This window comes from Eublepharis macularius, chromosome 11 (genome assembly GCF_028583425.1).
Source record: "Eublepharis macularius isolate TG4126 chromosome 11, MPM_Emac_v1.0, whole genome shotgun sequence".
NCBI lineage: Eukaryota > Metazoa > Chordata > Lepidosauria > Squamata > Eublepharidae > Eublepharis > Eublepharis macularius.
Window position 1 is genome coordinate 80,290,612 of NC_072800.1, and position 17,981 is coordinate 80,308,592.

The window sequence follows — 17,981 nt, forward strand, 5'->3', positions numbered from 1 at the left end:
GGCGAGATCAAGCTCGTTGCCTCCATGTGCCCCTTGTAGCTACAAGCCTGAGGCCACACATTCCTAACCATATTGCAAGATGGATGAGCGTTGCCCTCATGTTCATGCCAGTGCTGGTGGGACTGCAGCAGCCAGATCCACATTCTGATGTTCACCTGCATCTGGTTCTCCTCTGGCTGGTGCTGTGTGGTTCCTGACCAGGGTGAGGAACTGTACACAGCCCTGTCTGCAGATGGAGGTGCAGAGACAGAAGATCTATGCACAGTGCACAGAGGCACATGGGGACGCCTCGCTGTGCGCAATGGTCGCTTGCTGGATCGCGGCAAAACCTCCATGAGTTTAATTATTAGCAGGGCTTTTTTTCAGGAGGAACGTGGGGGAACGGAGTTCCGGAACCTCTTGAAATTGGTCACATGGCCGGTGGCCCCGCCCCCTGATCTCCAGACAGAGGGGAGTTGAGATTGACCTCCGTGCCGCTGAGCGGCATGGAGGGCAACCTAAACTCCCCTCTGTCTGGAGATCAGGGGGCGGGGCCACAGGCCATGTGACCATTTTCACCGAGGGCGACCCACTGAGTTCCACCACCTCTTTTTCCCAGAAAAAAAGCCCTGATTATTAGCAGGATAACTGCTGGCAAACATGAGGCTGCTAAGAATCCGGACAAATCCTGCACCAGCAAGGATCCTTCCTCCTATGACCCTGAAGACAATTGCTACGGATTTGATTTTCTATATAGGACTTGCCTTGTAAAGAAAACATGGATGAAATATATAAAGATGACTTTCTGATGTTTTCTTGCAGGACTAGAAGTGGTGGTAGAGAAAGGTGTCTGTTCAACATTAAGTAGAACACAAATAGGAGCTTTCAGCCACTTCAACAGCCATCGGAACTGAGCAACGATTCTTCTAATGCTAGCCAAATGCTTTAATTAATGTCATATGGATGATAAATGAACATAGCTACTGAGCTGCTGCTGTCATTTCGAAAATGCAAAATAGGCACCCCAGTCTTGTAGTACGATTTTATTCCAAAATATCTATACACATTTATCATGGATAGTACATAGGAAGTAAATACATTTTTGAATGAACTATAAATACAATGTATATCATTTAGATATGAATTCATGAAGGTTTGTTCTATATATCACGTTTGACAAAAATAGTTTGTATCTCCAGCTGAAATACTGCACTTTAAAAATATATATATACAAACTATTAACAAAAATAAAGGGAGACATTATAAAATGCTATCTTTTGACCAAGCCTTGTCAATGTTTACCCCAAAACGAATAAATACACCTAAAATCAGGTAGCCGTTCTCTGCCTATTCACAGAAAGGCATCGGTCTGGATCCTATAAGGCTTGCTGCAAAAGCAAGTGGAGTTTCTCAGATTCCTCCGGCTGAGGGACGGCCCATTTCTTCTTTACGTACCAGATTTCTATTATTCCGGATTCTTTGGCTAGTGCAATCCCTAGGAGACCATTGAGTTTTTCAGGCTCACCCAGAACAGCCATAGTCAGAATCCTGAGAAGGGGAAAAGAGCTTTCGTTTAACAGAGGGTGTGCTCCGGGGGAGTTTCTTCTCAGTAAATCATTTCGAGCGGAACAAAAAGAAGAGGGTGGACTCAACAATCTCTCCCGTGCATACTAGGGGAGAAGCCACAAAGCAAGGTCTCTCTCAAGGTGCAATGGAGAAAACAGATCCTGTACGTTCCTTTTTCAGACATATGAGCAGCACAAAAACTTTTTTTTAATAAAAACATTTGATTTATATACTGCCCTTTGGGACAACTTAACACTCATTCAGAGCGGTTTACAAAGTATGTTATTATTATCCCCACAATAATCACCCTTTGAGGTGGGTGGGGCTGAGAGAGCTCTAAAAGAGTTGTGAGTTGTGACTGATTGGAAAAGGGGGGGAAATCCTCCCACCAAATAAGAAGTTACTGGTTTTCTTGGAGAAAAGATGTAGGAAATTTCATTTTTGACCCTAAATACAAAGATTAGCCAGACTGCAACTGTAACATTACAGAATGTTAAGGAAGCAGAATGTTTAGGAGATTTTAACAACAGGGTTGTATTCCATCCATTTCCACATGACTGCAGTCCAAACAGAACGTTCTGGGCTTACCTATCTGCCTGGGTGGGTTGTTTGGCGACTGGAGACAAATCGTTTTCCAGCAGGTCCCAAACATAAACCACAGATGTTGCATCCAAAACAAAAAATACAGCTGGTCTGGTCAGAGCCCACTGGAGGGCGATTATGGGCTGCCCCATCGTGCTGTCGTTCCATTGAATGAGCGGAAGCTCAGAAGTCATCTGGTGCAATCTTATGCTCCCATCTGAACAGCCCACCTGCAATCACAACGCCACACATAGACAAAACCCACAACAGTTTATTAGTATAAACCTTTCTTGTATTGATTAAAAAGCCCAACATATTCTAAAGAGGCCTCTGTTCATCTGCCACTGCTTGTCCATTGGCACTGCCACAGGTGTCCCTGATAACAGACACCAAGACTGGTATTGGGAATTGTGCTATGCACGATTTGTTTCCTTTGGGGAAGTTTTGATGATTAGAATGGTGGAGTAACCAAAGGTCTGGATTCAAATTATGGAACTGCCTCCCTGGGGAGATTTATCTGTCCCTTTCCACCACTGTCTTTGTCTGCCAGATTAAGACTTTTTTTTTCTTTTGGTTGGCTGATTCTCACTGATCCTTCCTCCTTTCACGTGTTTATGTGTTTTGTTTTAATTGTTTTGATATAGGTATATGTGTTTTTAATCTTGTTTTAATAAGAGGACCTTAATTTGGGTGGAAAGCAAGTTTTAAAATGTTTCAGGTCAAATAAAAGAATGTCCCTGCAATCTGCCAGGAAAGCAGATTGGGTCTGGGGAACCAGGACCCAACTCATCAAAAAATGTAACATGTATGTACTGCTTAATATAATAGAGAATGTATATCTGTTTTAGATAGAGGAATTTAACAGAAGTAAGGGAAAAGGGACAAAGGGTGGGAAAGCTGTTGGAAGTCAACAAAAGGGGGGGGGAAAGGGAGGGGGTTAGGAATGGAAAATTTGGGGAAAATTGAATGTAATGTAAAAATAATGGATTCTAACCCAATAAAAAAATTTTCAAAAAAAAATGTAACATGTTTTTTGGCACTAAATGTCAGCCTGTGAAATGTACGATTTCACTCCAGCTGAATTACAGATTTGTAGTCCTTTCTGTATATTATATTTCCAACTGAGGATTTCATGAAGAAATACAAGACGGATTTATTTATCAGAAAATGTCTGCGCTGCCTCTCTTGAGAACCTGCTTGTGACGACTTGCAAAGTAAAATATATAAAGCGCCATAAACATTGTTAACTACTTAAAAACTCAGCCAAAGCATAAAAACAGCATAAAACACTGGGCGGCTTAAAATGAATCTCATAAAACAGTTTGGGCCAAAAGCCAATTGCAAATATGATTCTAAAAGATCCACCCCTTAATAAAAAGCCTGGGTAAAAAGAAATGTTTTGGCCTGGCACTAGAGAGCTGGGTAAGCACCAGATGAGTCTCAAGGGGAAGGACATGCCACAGATGAGGTGCCATGGCTGAAAAAGCCCTATATCTCGCTGCCACCCACTGGAGACAAGAGGGCATGGAGAGCAGGGCTTGCGTGGAATAGCTTAGTTGGCAGGCTGGACAGAATGGGAGGAGGTGTTTTTTCAAGTACCCTCTTCTAACCCACACTTTGAATTGTTCCTAGAAAGATGCTGTTTATCTGTTCTTTCAAATAACTTGTGATAAGCTTAATGCTGCCACTATAAAGGACTTAAAATTCAGTCTTCAGAGGAAGCAGAGTTAAGAATGCATTCCTAAAGGCGCTTTCCTGGGAGTAAGCCACATTGAATAGACTTGAGTGGGATTCTGAGTAAATCTGCTTAGGATTGCTCTCTAATACACTGAGATGTGCCATGAGAACAGCTGCCACAGCAGGGTTGGGTGACTTTGATACTACTTGCAAAACTTAACAGAAATGCATTGGCTAGTCCAGCACAGGGTTCATTCCCATGTGGCTACATGACAACTAAAAGCCAACTGTCAGACACATTCACCCTCAGCAACTTGATGCAACACCGACAGTTCTAATCATGAAACGTAAAAGGGTGTCCATACCAAAAACAGTGGCTTTCCAAAAGGGGAGAAGTCCATTGCCGTGACTCGGGTAGATCTCGGCCCCCCTTGCTGCGGTTTGAACAACTTAGGAGGAGCTCTTAGCTCATGCCTTGTACCATGACTCACTACGGCCTTAAAAAACACAAAATGAAGGTTTCTTCAATTAGCTACGTAACATTAAATGCTTGCTTATTAAAATGCTTAATAAGTAAGCATTTGTTCACTTTGTTCAGATGTAAACACTACAGTAATTTTACTACGACCTCCGATGGAGATTTAGAGATGATGTTATTTAAAAAGTTAAACAAGTCTACAATTGACAACTAGGAACAGAAAGGAGATACTAGAGAAATTAATTTCAGAATTTTACTTACAAGATCTGTGCCCACAATGAAATGGTTAGGGTTAGAAGGCAGAAATTTAATATTCAATGGCTGCAATGTCCCCAGGCACATGGGATCTTTTGTTGAATGGCTGGGGAATTGCAAAGAAAATATAAATAGATACAATTCTTCTCCCACAGCTTTTCCTTATTTCAGTAACAATGGAAAGTTCTGGGTATTCTCAGGGTTTCTTAAAAACAGGGAACCAGGTTCATTATCTATAGAGGTATATAGTCTGTGGTCCTGCTCTCTGTGCCCCCGCCTTCAGAGGTGAGGGGTGTGGCAACTGCAGACAGGGCATTTTCTGTGGTGGCACCTTGCCTCTAGAGTCTAGAACACCCTCTCCCTTGAGGCCCTTCTGGTGCCTACTTAGGCAACAGTCTAAAACACATCTTTTTAGCCTGGCATTTAATTGAGGGTTTTCTCTTACAGCTTTGTAATGGTCTGCTTTTGTTTTGTGGATAGTTTTTAAGCTGCCTATGTCCAACTGCTTGTTTTTAATGGCTTGTTTTTCATATTGTGACCTGGTTTTCATTATAAGCTGCCTCAAGTAGGACTCTCAAGAGGCGGCATAGAAATATTATCAACATCATCATAACTCTGCTCTTTTGGACAGATTGGTGCTACACTCAGACTGGTAGACAAGGTCAGCGTTATTATTATCCCCACAATACAGGTGGGGAGCTAGCTGAGAAGAGTGGATTACCCAAGGCCAATTGCTGAGCTTATGGGTGTAATGGGATTTGAACCAACAGAGTGCTGATTCGCAGCCCAATCACCTAACCACTATGCTGCAGCAGCTGTATGTAAATTTCCCAGGAGATCGTTCTTTCAAGCACTGGGCATATTCTGCTCAGCTTGAGTAAGAACAGGTTGTTCAGCCATACCATGGTTATAACCTGTATTGTTTAGTGTTGTCAGTACTGTTGAAAATGATATTTGCTCCAAAATATTGTTCTGTCAAAAGTGTGAAAGACCTTTTAGGCCACAGATTTGCTTTATACATCTATAGATAAGGATCCCGGTTAAAGACAGATCTTAACTGGCAAGCTGGATTTTATGGGAGGAAACAGTCCTTCTGATACCTGCCCCAAGCCATTTATGGCATTAAAGTTAAGAACTAGCACTTTGAACTATATGGATAACCAGGAACCTGAAACGAGAGGCGATATGATCCCTGTAACCAACCCCTGATGACAGTCTGGCCACAACATTATGGGTCAATTGAAATTTCCAGACTGTTTTCAAAGACAAGTCCTTGCATGTTACCTTGAATTCTGCCTATTTACTGTGGGATATACATGAAATAAGGAAATAAATATTTATTCCAGAATAAACATATATATTATTTTACCTGCAATTTAGTTGAATGGTAGAGCTATGAACCAGCTTTACTTTCCCCCCGGGAATTAGGCCTAAAAATAATAAAATATAACATATGAATTCAAGATTCCAATTCTGTTGGCAAATTCAATTTGATAGAGGCTACTACCTCAATGCCCGGAATGCATTTAGGAAAGAATTCTTTTTAATACTTCCCATAAATTTTGTATGTAATTCTATTGTTAATCTTAAGGTTATCCAGAACAGTTCTGCTTCCAATCCAGGCCTCCACTTTTTCTCCCATAATTATTAACAATGTAGCTCTCTTAGGGACTCAATCTTAAGCAGGTCTACTTGGAAGCAAGTCCCATTTTATTCAATGGCACTCCAAGAAAAGTTTTTTGTAGGACTGCTGCCTCAATGTGCCACTTTTTCTTCCCTCCCCTTCCAGGAGCATCTGGTTCCTTAATGAGCTTTACATACCTAAATCCCTTTGTGAGCCAGACAAATCCTCTTTTTGAAGTTCAACAACTACCTAGAAAATGGCAAGAATTAACATACACACAAAGGCATCATTGCAGGTATTCCGTAAAAGACGTCTACTGTCGCTTCTCATGCCCTTTCACTATAGCCATGACCACACAGCAGCTAAACCCTGTATAGCACTGGAAGCTGTTTTATGCTGAACCGGACCACCAGTCCATCAAGACCAGTAATGTCTGCTCGGACTGGCAGCAGCTCTCCAGCCTCTCAAGCAGGGGTCTTGCCCAACTGTCTGATCATTTTAGCTGGAGATGCTTGGGATTGAGCCTAGGAGCAGCTGCACGCAAAGCAGAGGCTTTTTTGTCTTTATCCCCTGCAAATTTTGCTCGGCAGACACGGCCCAAAGGACGTCCTGGGTTTCTTCCCTATTTTGCTGGCTTTATTCTTTTCAAAAAGAAATTCTTTTTCATCTCCCATTCTCTTCACAAATTCATTTGGCAGATCTGCACCTCTGTGCAAAAGAACAGAAGACTATGTGAGTCTACACACCAAAACAGGATACTTTGGCTAGGCAAATACCTTTCGTGCCAAGCAGAGAGGAAAAAACGACAGAGAGAAAGCCGAGGGAAAACATCAACTGCAACCATGTTGTACATTTGACTCTATGACTTCTTTTGTTGCATTTGTGTACGGGAGCATTTACCCTACGGGAGCATTCACACCACTTGTATCTCCAGGTCCAAATTCTAATCCCCAGACAATTTTGGCCTATATGCACTCGGCTTGGGCTCAGTCAAATTAAAGTCAACAGCAAATTCACAGTTACAAGTCATGAAATGCAGCTCCATCTCAAGAGCCTAATACTGAAAGATCACTGCCTTTTTAAAAAAAAAACATAGTGCATTAGGATGCCAAAGATATTTGATTTTAACGGAGCTACAAACTACTCCTGAGCTTTAGCCGTACTGAAGTAGTGTGCTCAACCTCTGAACCCTCATTGATTTATTTGAAATATTTATATGCCCACTTTTTCTCTTGAACATCTCAGAACCCAAGGCAGGTAACAACAATATAAAAACCATTGGATAAAACAAACATTAGCAGATATAAAAACACGAAAAACCGATCTAAAGACAGCTCATGACCCCACCCGCGGGGTACTCCCCATTTTGCCAAGCTCAAGCTCAAGCGCTCCACAACCACTCTGTTTTGCAGCCTCTCTGGAAAGACTGGAGGGTAGGAACGCCTCCAACCACTTCCAGGAGGTTGTTCCAGAGGCAAGAAAAAGTACAGAAGTCAAATGTCACGAACAGCACAGGCATATCGCTAGTGAGGGAAGCACCACGTTACTCACGGCTGGTGATTCCACGGGCATCGGCCAAAAGATGCTCATGCTAGTTATGCAACAGCATCCCACGGGGCACTCACAATAGCCAGGGATGTACAAAGCTCGCATATTCCGGTGGCTAGATTATGTTAGGCATTTATGCAGAGCTTCTCTCATAAGAATCAAGCTGGGAAAATGCAACTGCCCTGCAACTACAGTGCTTCTGGAAGAAAACATTGGGATCACGTTTACGAAATGACTCTTGAAAGGACGCTACTCACCCACAGACTGAGTGTCCCATTTTCATCCATGGAGGCAATCTGAAATGAAAGTCCTGACATTTCTGGAAAGAAAAAGCATCATTCTCTCACTATGAGTTGGATTCTCTGAACAGGAGCACAAAGGTGCTTACGGACACAGATCTTTTCCACCTCCCCCTTCCCCTAACAGTGTCCTGAAAATCTGATGCTTAGAGTCACGGGAGCCAGTGAACAGATTGTTATGGGGTACAAGGAGAAGGCTGTTGTCAAGAGGGGGAAAGCAAATAACATTGATCCCGCTCCTGCCAGCTCCGGTGCACAAAGGAAATGGGGGCAGTGTCACCCAATTCCCCTCTTCACAGTCGTCCCATGCCATTTTGTCCACAGGATTTTCATGATCTGAGCATCAGCTTTGGGGAGACTCAGGAGATTTGGGGTGGGTGGAGTTGCAAGGAGCTGCAAGCACCTTCCACTTGAGATTTGTAGAATTTAACCCTATGTATCTGCATAAACGACAGGCAAGTACCTATATAACTCATTCTGAACTTGTCCCCAGAGCGTGACTCAAAAAGCCCCACACAATGGGGCCAGATACAGAAAGGGAGGATTTTTCTACAGATTTGCAGAAAGTTTTGAAATAAATAAAAAAAAAAACCTGGACATTTAACTACCTCCCAACCTGCTCCCACCCCACCAATGCCTGCAACTTTAAGAAAGAATTCCATCAGAGATCTTACAAGACTATGATGTGAGAGAGCCATTTTGGAGGTTGTTAAGAAATCCCAAATAACATTGTCAAAGCTTCCATGTCTCAGGTAATTTCAACTAATGGTGCAAGGATAGGAGCGGAAAAAGAGACTGAGAAAAAACGGGATAAACCGGAGGTAAAGGTGGAATAGGGGAGGAGCAGACAGCTGGATGGGAGTGAAGGAAAGGGGAAAGGCTGCAGGGGCTACCAAGGAGAGGGACGAAGAGAAAGCTGAAGACCAAGGCAAAAGGGGCAGAAATAGGGTATTTAACCTGCTTCGGGATTATTAGAGAAGATTCAGCCATTGTTTCCAATGGGAAATGCCGCTCCCAGCTATCCAGGGACTTGGGGGCATTTTCTTCCCTAATAACCCCAAATTTTCAGGGGACCCTCTCCTAACCCTCCTCTCATGACCAACCAAGCTTCAAGAAGATTGGACTTCAGGGGGCCATATTATGACCCCCAAAGAAGGTGCCCCTATCCACCACCGGCCTCCATTGTTCCCTATGGGGAAAATTGGGGGGGGGGGGCGGGAATCCTACGTGGCTGGGAGTGGCATTTTGCAAACAAAATGTGCCAAACTTGCAGGGGACCCTCTCTTAACCCTTCTCTCACGACCACACAAGTTTCAGAAAAATTGGACTTCAGAGGGGCCATGTTACATCCCCCCAAATAAGGTGCTCCTATCCACTGCCGATCTCCATTGTTCCCTATGAGGACCAACCTGATGCAAAGGGAACAACTTCACACTAGAAAATCACACTAAGAAAAATTCCCCCTCCCCCCAAAGAGAAAAAATCACTCTCAAACCAGTCTCCTCCAGGTGCAGCCATCAGGTCCAGTCAAGTCCAGATCCATTTTGCCTGTAAAATGCCACCCCCATCCACCTAGAAAGTCCCCCTAATTTTCCCCATAAGGAACAAAAGAGACTGGTTTGAGAGTGATTTTTTTTCTCGTTGGGGGGAGCGGTTGGTCCTCATAGGAAACAATGGAGCTTGGTGGTGGATAGGGCCACCTTCTTTGGGGGGCCATAACGTGGCCCCCTGAAATCCAATCTTCCTGAAACTTGGGGGGTCTTGAGAAGACAGGTAGGAGTAGGTCCCCTGCAAATTTGGTGCATTTTGCTTGCAAAATGACACCCCCAGCCACCTAGAAATCCTCACTAGCAGTAGAAGTACTGTTTCCTCTTGACATTCCTCAGGAATGGCAAGGGAAAGACTGCTTCCACGCTACCTGAAACCTAACGAAGCATTCTGAAACACTTCGGTAAGCTTTGCTTCAGCATTCCTGAATCACTTCAGCAATGATGAGGCTGATTCGGGAATGCCAAAACATCCGTAACCCAAAGCACACATCCCTAGACAGAAACACAGTTGAGTGGATGGGTGAGTGAAAAGGAAGCAGGGAAAGGGGAGAGGCGACAGGGTTGTCAGGGGAAGGAAAGAGGAAAAGTGAGGGAGAGTGAGATCCCTCCCCCCTCACTAGTCCTTAGGGGAATCCTGCTTCTTATCTGATTCTGTCTACAGAAAGCCTCTGTAAGACTGAGATACATTCACTGACCCGAAGCCATGCAAGAACTTGATCCAAAATGCGGAGACAAAATTGTTCATGTTGCCTTCCCACCCATCAAGTCAATTCACAAGGGTAAAACCCCAGTAAAACAGTTTAAAATATCATAAGATACTGTCTTACCCCTTCCCAATCCGCAAAAAATATAATAAAAACAACTTAGCAATGAAATTCAATAGAAGCAGCAAGAAATACCCAGCTAATAGGATCCTCTGGAACAAAAGAATCTTAACCAATCTCTGGAGTTCACCAATATCTGTATTTACAACAAGTCTCTCTGAATAACATTTGCTAATCTCTGGAGAGCAGACCACACACCTTCCCGAGATGAGAGATAGGACAGCCCACAGTTCTGTTCCTTGAAGATGGTTGTTGCTACAGGTTCAATTGTCAGTATGGGACACATATGGCTTACTGATGTAAATACTCCATCTAGGATTTTAAAAAGAAACAAACCACTGCAGATTCCTCCTTTGGCTTCCACCATCTCCCAGAGCAGCCAAGACTCATTGTGTAACACTAGAGGCTGCAAAGAACAGCCCACTGGAGGCTGCACAGAATAGTAACACTAGTCAACATTCATTCTTCCATTCTGTAAGTTACTCTGAGAATGCTGAAAGTTGAAAAGCTGTTCAATCGATGTACTGATAAATTAGGTTGAATTCAACACCGCCCCTCCACATGCAGTGAGTACTTTCTGTTCACAGGAGGAATGTTTTAAGTCTCATGCCAGAGTGTTGTGCAAGAAACTAAATCTGAAGTTCTTCTGGTTGTGCAAGGGCTCATGCAACTTCCTTGTCACAGCACTGCGTGGCCAACTGCACAAGCTCTGTGCAAGTGTCTGGTGCACATGCTAGCTGCTAGTTGAAAGCAGTGTGATATAATGGTTAGAGTCGGATTAGGATTGGGGAGACTCAGGTTCATATCCCCACTCTGCCACGCAAGCTTGCTGGGTGATCTTGAGCCAGTCAAATGGTCTCAGTGTAACCTACCTCAGAGGGTTGTTGTAAGGATCAAATGACTGGGAGAACAGTGAAAGCCACTCTGATTCCCCATCGGGGAGAAAGGCAGGGTGTATATGAAGTAAGTAAATAAATATATTTTCCTCCTTTTGATTGAACCCACCATACTGTTTTCAATAGTTGCTCTCAATCATATTGGTTAGGACTTCAGTGATTGATGAACTGATGCAAAAATGAATTTTCTCAAAAGCTGCATGGTTTGCAAAAAATGTTAATGGGCCTCTTGTGCTGTGAAGAATCTTCTCCAGGACGAAGGAAGCTTTCTGCTGGAGTCTTTCCTCCAGCTGAAGCTTTCCTCATAGTAAAAGGAAACCACAACATCCAACTCAAGGCCTCCATTTTTAAGCCATTTTTCTATTGCGGCACGAGAGAAAAAGTTTGGTATGCAGTGATCAAAATTATTTTAATAGAAAACACCAGTGCTTTTCAAGCTGAGGGGCTCTTAAGTAGGCATCTTAAGTGCTGATTTGAATACAGTTCTCTGCGAGAGAAAAGAAAATTCTCAAAGCAGTTATCCTCAGAGGCTGAATGGTGAGAAGACCAACTTGCATCTCTCTGCTAGACTGCTGTATAAAATATTGCCTTTGTGAAAAGTGATCCATCTGGAAATACATCAGATTTTGAATTCTGGATTAAAATAACTGCGAGGCCCATTTACAGAAACATTTTCTGTTGGTTTTGAGAATATGAGGTTCCCTCTTTCAGCTCATCGTCATACTGATATGACATAGGTCTTTTGCAAGGAATGAAGGAGAAAAAATCTAATCAAATGGAAGCAACTTTAGACCTACAAATTGTGTTTGTTCATTTATTATGGCACTGCCCGTTCAGACTGAACATGGCAATATAAATTGCGACACATTAACTAACCTGTAGAAAATGTTGGCGATCGAAATGCCCAGTTCATCTCATTGAAGTTTATACAGTGATGCATCCTGGAGTCCTCTCTGAGATCCCATACCAACACCAAACCATCGACTGTTCCAGCGAACACTAAAGTAGCCTTACTGGGACTAAAGCAGCAGCATGTTACCTGTGCAACAACATAAAATATTGCAGAACCACAGCTTGGAAAGGGAGCTGGTTCAGCTGCACTCACCATCTAAGGCCAACAAATTCAGAGAAATTAGAGACTCTGGTTTCATGGGAATCCTACTCATTAGAAGAAAAAACTTCTCATATCATCTCTAGAGCATTCTTGACTGCCCACAAAGGTAAACCTGCAAGTATTCACACATCCTTCAAGGGCTGTGTGGATCTCGCTTTTCCAACCAAGCACTAGGTCACTTTCAGTGCAATCCTAAGCAAAGTTACACCAGTCTAAGCTTATTGAAATCAATGGGCTTAGACTGGAGTAACTTTGCTTACGACTGCACTCTTTGAGACAATCATGCTCTCTTAGCTCTACCACCTTCTCAAGGATGTTGCAAGGACAGAATGTGAATGTATGAGAGAGAGATGAAAAGCGCTGTAAAAGATTCAGTCTCATCTGTAATACTCTGGTTTCCCACAGGCAGTACTGAAAAGAGGATTTCCTTATTTAAAATTTCTGTCTCTCTTCTTCTCTCCTTGCAACCCCAGTATGAGGGTAGGTGGGAGCAGACAGAGAGGGTTACTGGCTGCAGAGGGCCCGTTTGGTGTAGTGGTTAAGAGTGTGGGACTCTAATCTGGAGAACTGGGTTTGATTCCCCACTCCTCCACTTGAAGCCAGCTGGGTGACTTTGGGTCAGTCCCAGCTCTCTCAGCCCCACCCACCCACCTCACAGGGTGTTTGTTGTGGGGATAATAATAGCATACTTTGTAAACTGCTCAGAGTGGGCGTTATGTTGTCCTTGCAGTGCGGTATATAAATCAAATGTTATTAGAAGGGTAAGATCTGGTAATGTGGGTGGTGTGGATCTAGGATGTTAAAGGTACACATTCAACTAGAGTATTCTCAAAATGGTGCGTTGCTAAAAGGTTTGGGAGCTACTGGTGTAGACAATGGTGTGATGTCCTTAAAGGTATACCTGCGATCTACAACATAAAATTTTCTGAGGATTTAAAGGCTGCCAGACATTCCACACGCAGATGATGTATTTTCCGTCCAATTGTAGATCACTTGAATTTTCTGGTAACTCGTGCACAGAAAGCAATGCCTGCCTCTGAGCTTGTGAGATGTGTAAGCAGGAAACTTTTCGACCTAAGAAAACATAAATACAAAAAACCCCAAATCACTACAATATGGTTTGAAAACCTATAGCTTCTGTAATCACATGCTAATAAATATACACGATAATCTCCAGATCAATGGCAGAGGTTAATTTGCTATTGAAAAAGAGTGCTTGGCAAAAGTTTTATGCTGCTGACTGCAAAGAGCCTTGGGAAGAGAGAAACCAATTTGCTGGGAGGAAAGCCGAGTTCTCTCCAGTGCCTGAGGGCAAGACATGAAGTTAAGATTTATTTAGGTATAGCAAAGCCCTGGGGAAAGTCTGTATATCTTAAGTGAAGGGCAGCCTAAAGAGCTGGCTGGGATGAAAGAGGATCCAGACAAGCAAGCGTTGGCAAGTTTCTGTCCTTTTAGAAGGGTGTCCTGCAGGTGCCAACCTCTACAGATTTGTTCCAATTGCATAATATCTTAGGGAATGCTGCTTAAAGAGAAGGAATTCTGCACCACCGACAACAAACAATTCAGCAACACCACAACTGAGCAACTGTTAAGCAACTGTTTGCCTTCATCTAGGTCTTGTGTTGAGCAACTGTTTTGCCTTCATCTAGGTCTTGTGCTCTGGGTTTAGAGCACTCACTTTTTCTGCTTAGCTGTTATGCTTCTCAACACTAACAAAATATGGGTGTTGAAAACATATTAGACAAATTGAGACAGTTATGCACGAACCTATTCACAGTCAGTTCACATGCTTTGTGCACTGGATAGGTGCAAATCCGGAGAAACTACCAGACATGCTTCTGTAACCAAGTGCAGGCAGATTAGAGGAACAATGAGGCAACTTTATAACAATTGCCTTGTAGGATCAAGCCAAGCTCCAGCTAGCACTCTAACAGCAGTGGCAAAATGCCTCTGAAAATTCAAAAGGAGGGCACAGACACGAATCTCTCCCCACACTGCCTGTCTCCAGCATCTAGGATTCAGAGCTATACTGCCTCTGCACATGGAGGTTCCTGTATTCAGTAAGAGTCCAGTAGCACCTTTAAGACTAACCAATTTTATTGTAGCATATGCATATGCTACAATAAAATTGGTTAGTCTTAAAGGTGCTACTGGACTCTTTTTGATTTGCTACTACAGACTAACACGGCTGACTCCTCTGGATCTACGACCTGTATTCAGTGACTCTATATTTCTGTGCAAAGATCTAACCTCGTGCAAAGAAGAAGCGTTTCTACTAAAGGGCGAAGGGGGAACTCTCTCACCTTGCAGGAGAGGAAGACTGGTGTTCAACTGGAAACACTTATCGCTAATAGACAGACTGGTCTGTCGTGATCTTAGATTCCGTCTGGGCTGTGTTGCGACTTGATCTTCTTCAAGCAAAACTGCAATCACCTTTCAAAAGTAATTATTTACAGAAATGAAATAAATTGTTCCTCTCCCTTTAACTGTGAGAAAGCTAGACTTCCAAAATAAAAGTCTGGGTACAGAGTCCTGCTGTTGTGACTGGTGGGAGAGTATTCTGTTTCCTGCTGCTTTAAAGGCATGAAAGAAAAACTGAGTTTGCAAAGGTGTAAGCGGTCAACCCGGCCTCCGCCATTTTAATAGCAGTTTTATATATGGCTGCTTGTGATATTAAAGATGTTCAGGCCTCTGGAGTTAAAATGGCTGCGGTATTGCCACTAGAGAGCCTATAACAGTTGCTGAGTCCCACCTGGGAGAACACGGCATGCCTGGAATGCTGCACAGGAATGCGGAGTGATTGAGGTGATTGGATTTACTATCCTTCCAGCCCCAAAGGTGCCCACTGCAACAAAGGTCTCGCAGAGTCATCCCTACCTAACACATTCCTTTCCCTTTTTCCAGGATGAGATCTCCTGTCCTTGACTGAGGAGCTAATCAAATGACATTCTTAAGTATATACAGTCATTCTTGGGAAAGTACAGTCCCCACCTAAAAACCATCAACCTAGCTCTGGTGGAATTCACTAACAAACTATCCCTTTTGTACAGCGCTTGAACATGTTTTGCATTTGCTTTCACACACCCCGGCAGCTACTAATCAAGGTCCTCAAACCTTTTGTCAAACCCAGGAACTGACCACTGGAGTCTTTGTTCTAACGTCTAGGTGGGCTCTTCCACCTCAGGGCACATTTTACCTATAAAGGTAGGGCCCTGGGCTCATTCAAATTGTACACGCTTCCAGATCCACAAGCGCCGTTCCCTTGAGGTTTGCCCAAGCCTCTTTCTCTCTTGGCTGAGGACGCTGATTGTTCGAAGCTACTCTCTTCTCCCGCGGACTGGACCCTCTCTTCAGGATAGGTAGATATATTTGCTCCCTCTTTCTTTATTCCCAACTTCTGACTAAGCTTCCTAGGACTGTGTGTGTGTGAGAGAGTATTTTTACCCTGGAATTGCACGTGCATGTGCATGTCACTTTGTTCTTAATAAAAGTTATTGTTGGACCTTAAGAACCGGCCTCATTTGCTATCTTGGGAAGGGACCTGGTAGAAACTGGGGACAGATCCCTGTGGTTACCGGCCTCTTGCATAGCCATCCTCCTTGCTAGCTGATCCCCCCACAAATCATTTTATTGCAAGGAGACCAGTTCCGGTAACAAACGGACCACAGAGGAATCTATGTCTGGTCTAATACCTGTCCATGCCTAATTTGGGAAATATACTCTAGAGACAGAAAAACACACAGAGAGACTCAGTCCGTCTCTAAAATATATATATAAGAATAACAAATAATACATTAAACTCCATAATTTACCTGACCAGCAGACCGCAAGAAATTTGCCAGTCTTTGGGAATCAATCTTTGGTGTAAGGACAGATACATCACTGCCACTTTTTGAACCTGAAATGAGATACACATTTACAAACAGGGACCAAATCACTATCATAAGCTGCACAAAAGCTCCATGAGCTGCTTGCACTGCAGGCTGCTTGAGGATGGAGATGCAGAGTGAAATATTATCTTTTTAACCTTTTAAAAAATACACTGTATTTAAAGTTCTGTAGAGTGCACTTCTAAACAAGTCTACTCAGAAGTAAATCTCATTTTATTCAGTGGGACTTACTCACAAGAAAATATTCTCAGGACTGCAGCCATCATATATCTAATTCCAAACCGAACCACAATGCGTGGATTCCACAAAATGGAGCTAGAGACAGATAGGGGAGATTTTCTCTACAAGCCTGGAAGTCCCAGGTTTGCAGAAAAAATAAATCAAGAGATTAAAACGTCTCAAAATAATAGAAATAATGCCTGTAGCTTTAAGAAAAGAAGCTCTCGGTACTATTTTTAGACGTTGCTAGGCAACAACAACAAATATTGCTGAGCCTTCTAAGCTTTGGTTTCTGTAACTCTGATGCCAAAACAACTGAGAAAAAGATCTCCCTCCTCTGTTCTCTGATGGAGGAGGAATCACTGGGGATAGGCCTGGCAGTGAACTCTGCAGCCTCATCACACACACGACTAGTCCAAGGCTGGCTCAGCAGCCACTGTGCAACTGAGTAGCCTGGGCCGACTCAGCAGCCACCGCACAACTGGTCCCAGCCTGCCAGCCACTGAGCCGCTGCACTTGGGTTGGCCCCCATCTCCCCCCCCCCAGTATATAACTTATTCAGATCACCTCCACACACAATGGCAGTTTCTCCTGGATGCTGTGTCCATTTTTCCCGAGTCTCTATTTCTTCAGTCTGAACATCTCTTTCTAGATTATCCTCATTCCACTGAGCATAGGCCTAAAACAGAAAGATTAAGTTATTGGCAAGAATTTCTTGTCGGCTTCAAACATTTGCAGCTGCACTCCGCTTTGAAACATAAATCTGCTCTACCTCAAGTTGTTTCATATTTCACATAACCTTTAACATACTCAATTTTATTGTTACATTTGTTTATAATTTAGCAATAATATTTATTTTTGCTACCTATGTTGGGAACAAAATACTGGAACTCAATTCCCAACAACCTGACACAGTACTTGTACAATTTTAAGAACTAAAAAATATTTGTTTAGAATCAAGCACATTAACTTGACTTTGTTTGACTGAGTTCTATGGAAACCTGGACGTCGCTGAACTATCCCCTGTATCATAGCTAGAAGTGGTACTTTTCATGATTTTGCAGCATTTCCTCAGCAGCCAAATGGCCAACAAGCAACACTGTATCTAACACAAACATCCCACCAGTCACCAACAGTCAAGGCACTAGAGTACAGGCAGAGGCAAACTCACTTGAAATATAGTTTCCTATAAACCTCTGGACAGAATTTAGAGTTGCGTACACCTAACCCATTGAACAGCACAGTGAAACAAATGATTGATTAAAGTTGATTTAATTTCACTGCCTTAGTTCATACACACACAGCTTATCACGGTTTGGTCATTCAAGCCAAAGCCTCCGCTCTGTGAAATCCCATTTCCTTGCACATCCAGATTACCCCTCTCACTTCATAGAATCATAGAATCATAGAGTTGGAAGGGGCTACACAGACCATCTAGTCCAACCCCCTGCAAAGTGCAGGATCAGCCTAAAGCATCTCT

The 17,981-nt window shown here is 43.1% G+C and overlaps 1 protein-coding gene across 3 annotated transcripts in view; it reads right to left on the bottom strand.

Moving 5' to 3' along the window:
- Nucleotides 1-1,026: 1,026 nt before the first annotated feature.
- The window catches only part of DYNC2I1 (dynein 2 intermediate chain 1), a 41,354-nt gene continuing 24,399 nt past the window's right edge, over nt 1,027-17,981 (bottom strand). For all 3 annotated transcript variants that reach the window (XM_054992170.1, XM_054992169.1, XM_054992171.1), the window contains 13 exons: nt 17,069-17,180; nt 16,205-16,290; nt 14,696-14,825; nt 13,294-13,466; nt 12,155-12,317; nt 10,581-10,694; nt 7,967-8,028; nt 6,359-6,410; nt 5,907-5,967; nt 4,544-4,643; nt 4,170-4,301; nt 2,134-2,357; nt 1,027-1,527 (listed from right to left, as the gene is read on the bottom strand). In XM_054992170.1, coding sequence (XP_054848145.1) covers nt 1,356-1,527; nt 2,134-2,357; nt 4,170-4,301; nt 4,544-4,643; nt 5,907-5,967; nt 6,359-6,410; nt 7,967-8,028; nt 10,581-10,694; nt 12,155-12,317; nt 13,294-13,466; nt 14,696-14,825; nt 16,205-16,290; nt 17,069-17,180 — 1,581 coding nt within the window. In that variant the 3' untranslated portion in view covers nt 1,027-1,355. The remainder of the gene's footprint in view (nt 1,528-2,133; nt 2,358-4,169; nt 4,302-4,543; nt 4,644-5,906; nt 5,968-6,358; nt 6,411-7,966; nt 8,029-10,580; nt 10,695-12,154; nt 12,318-13,293; nt 13,467-14,695; nt 14,826-16,204; nt 16,291-17,068; nt 17,181-17,981) is intronic.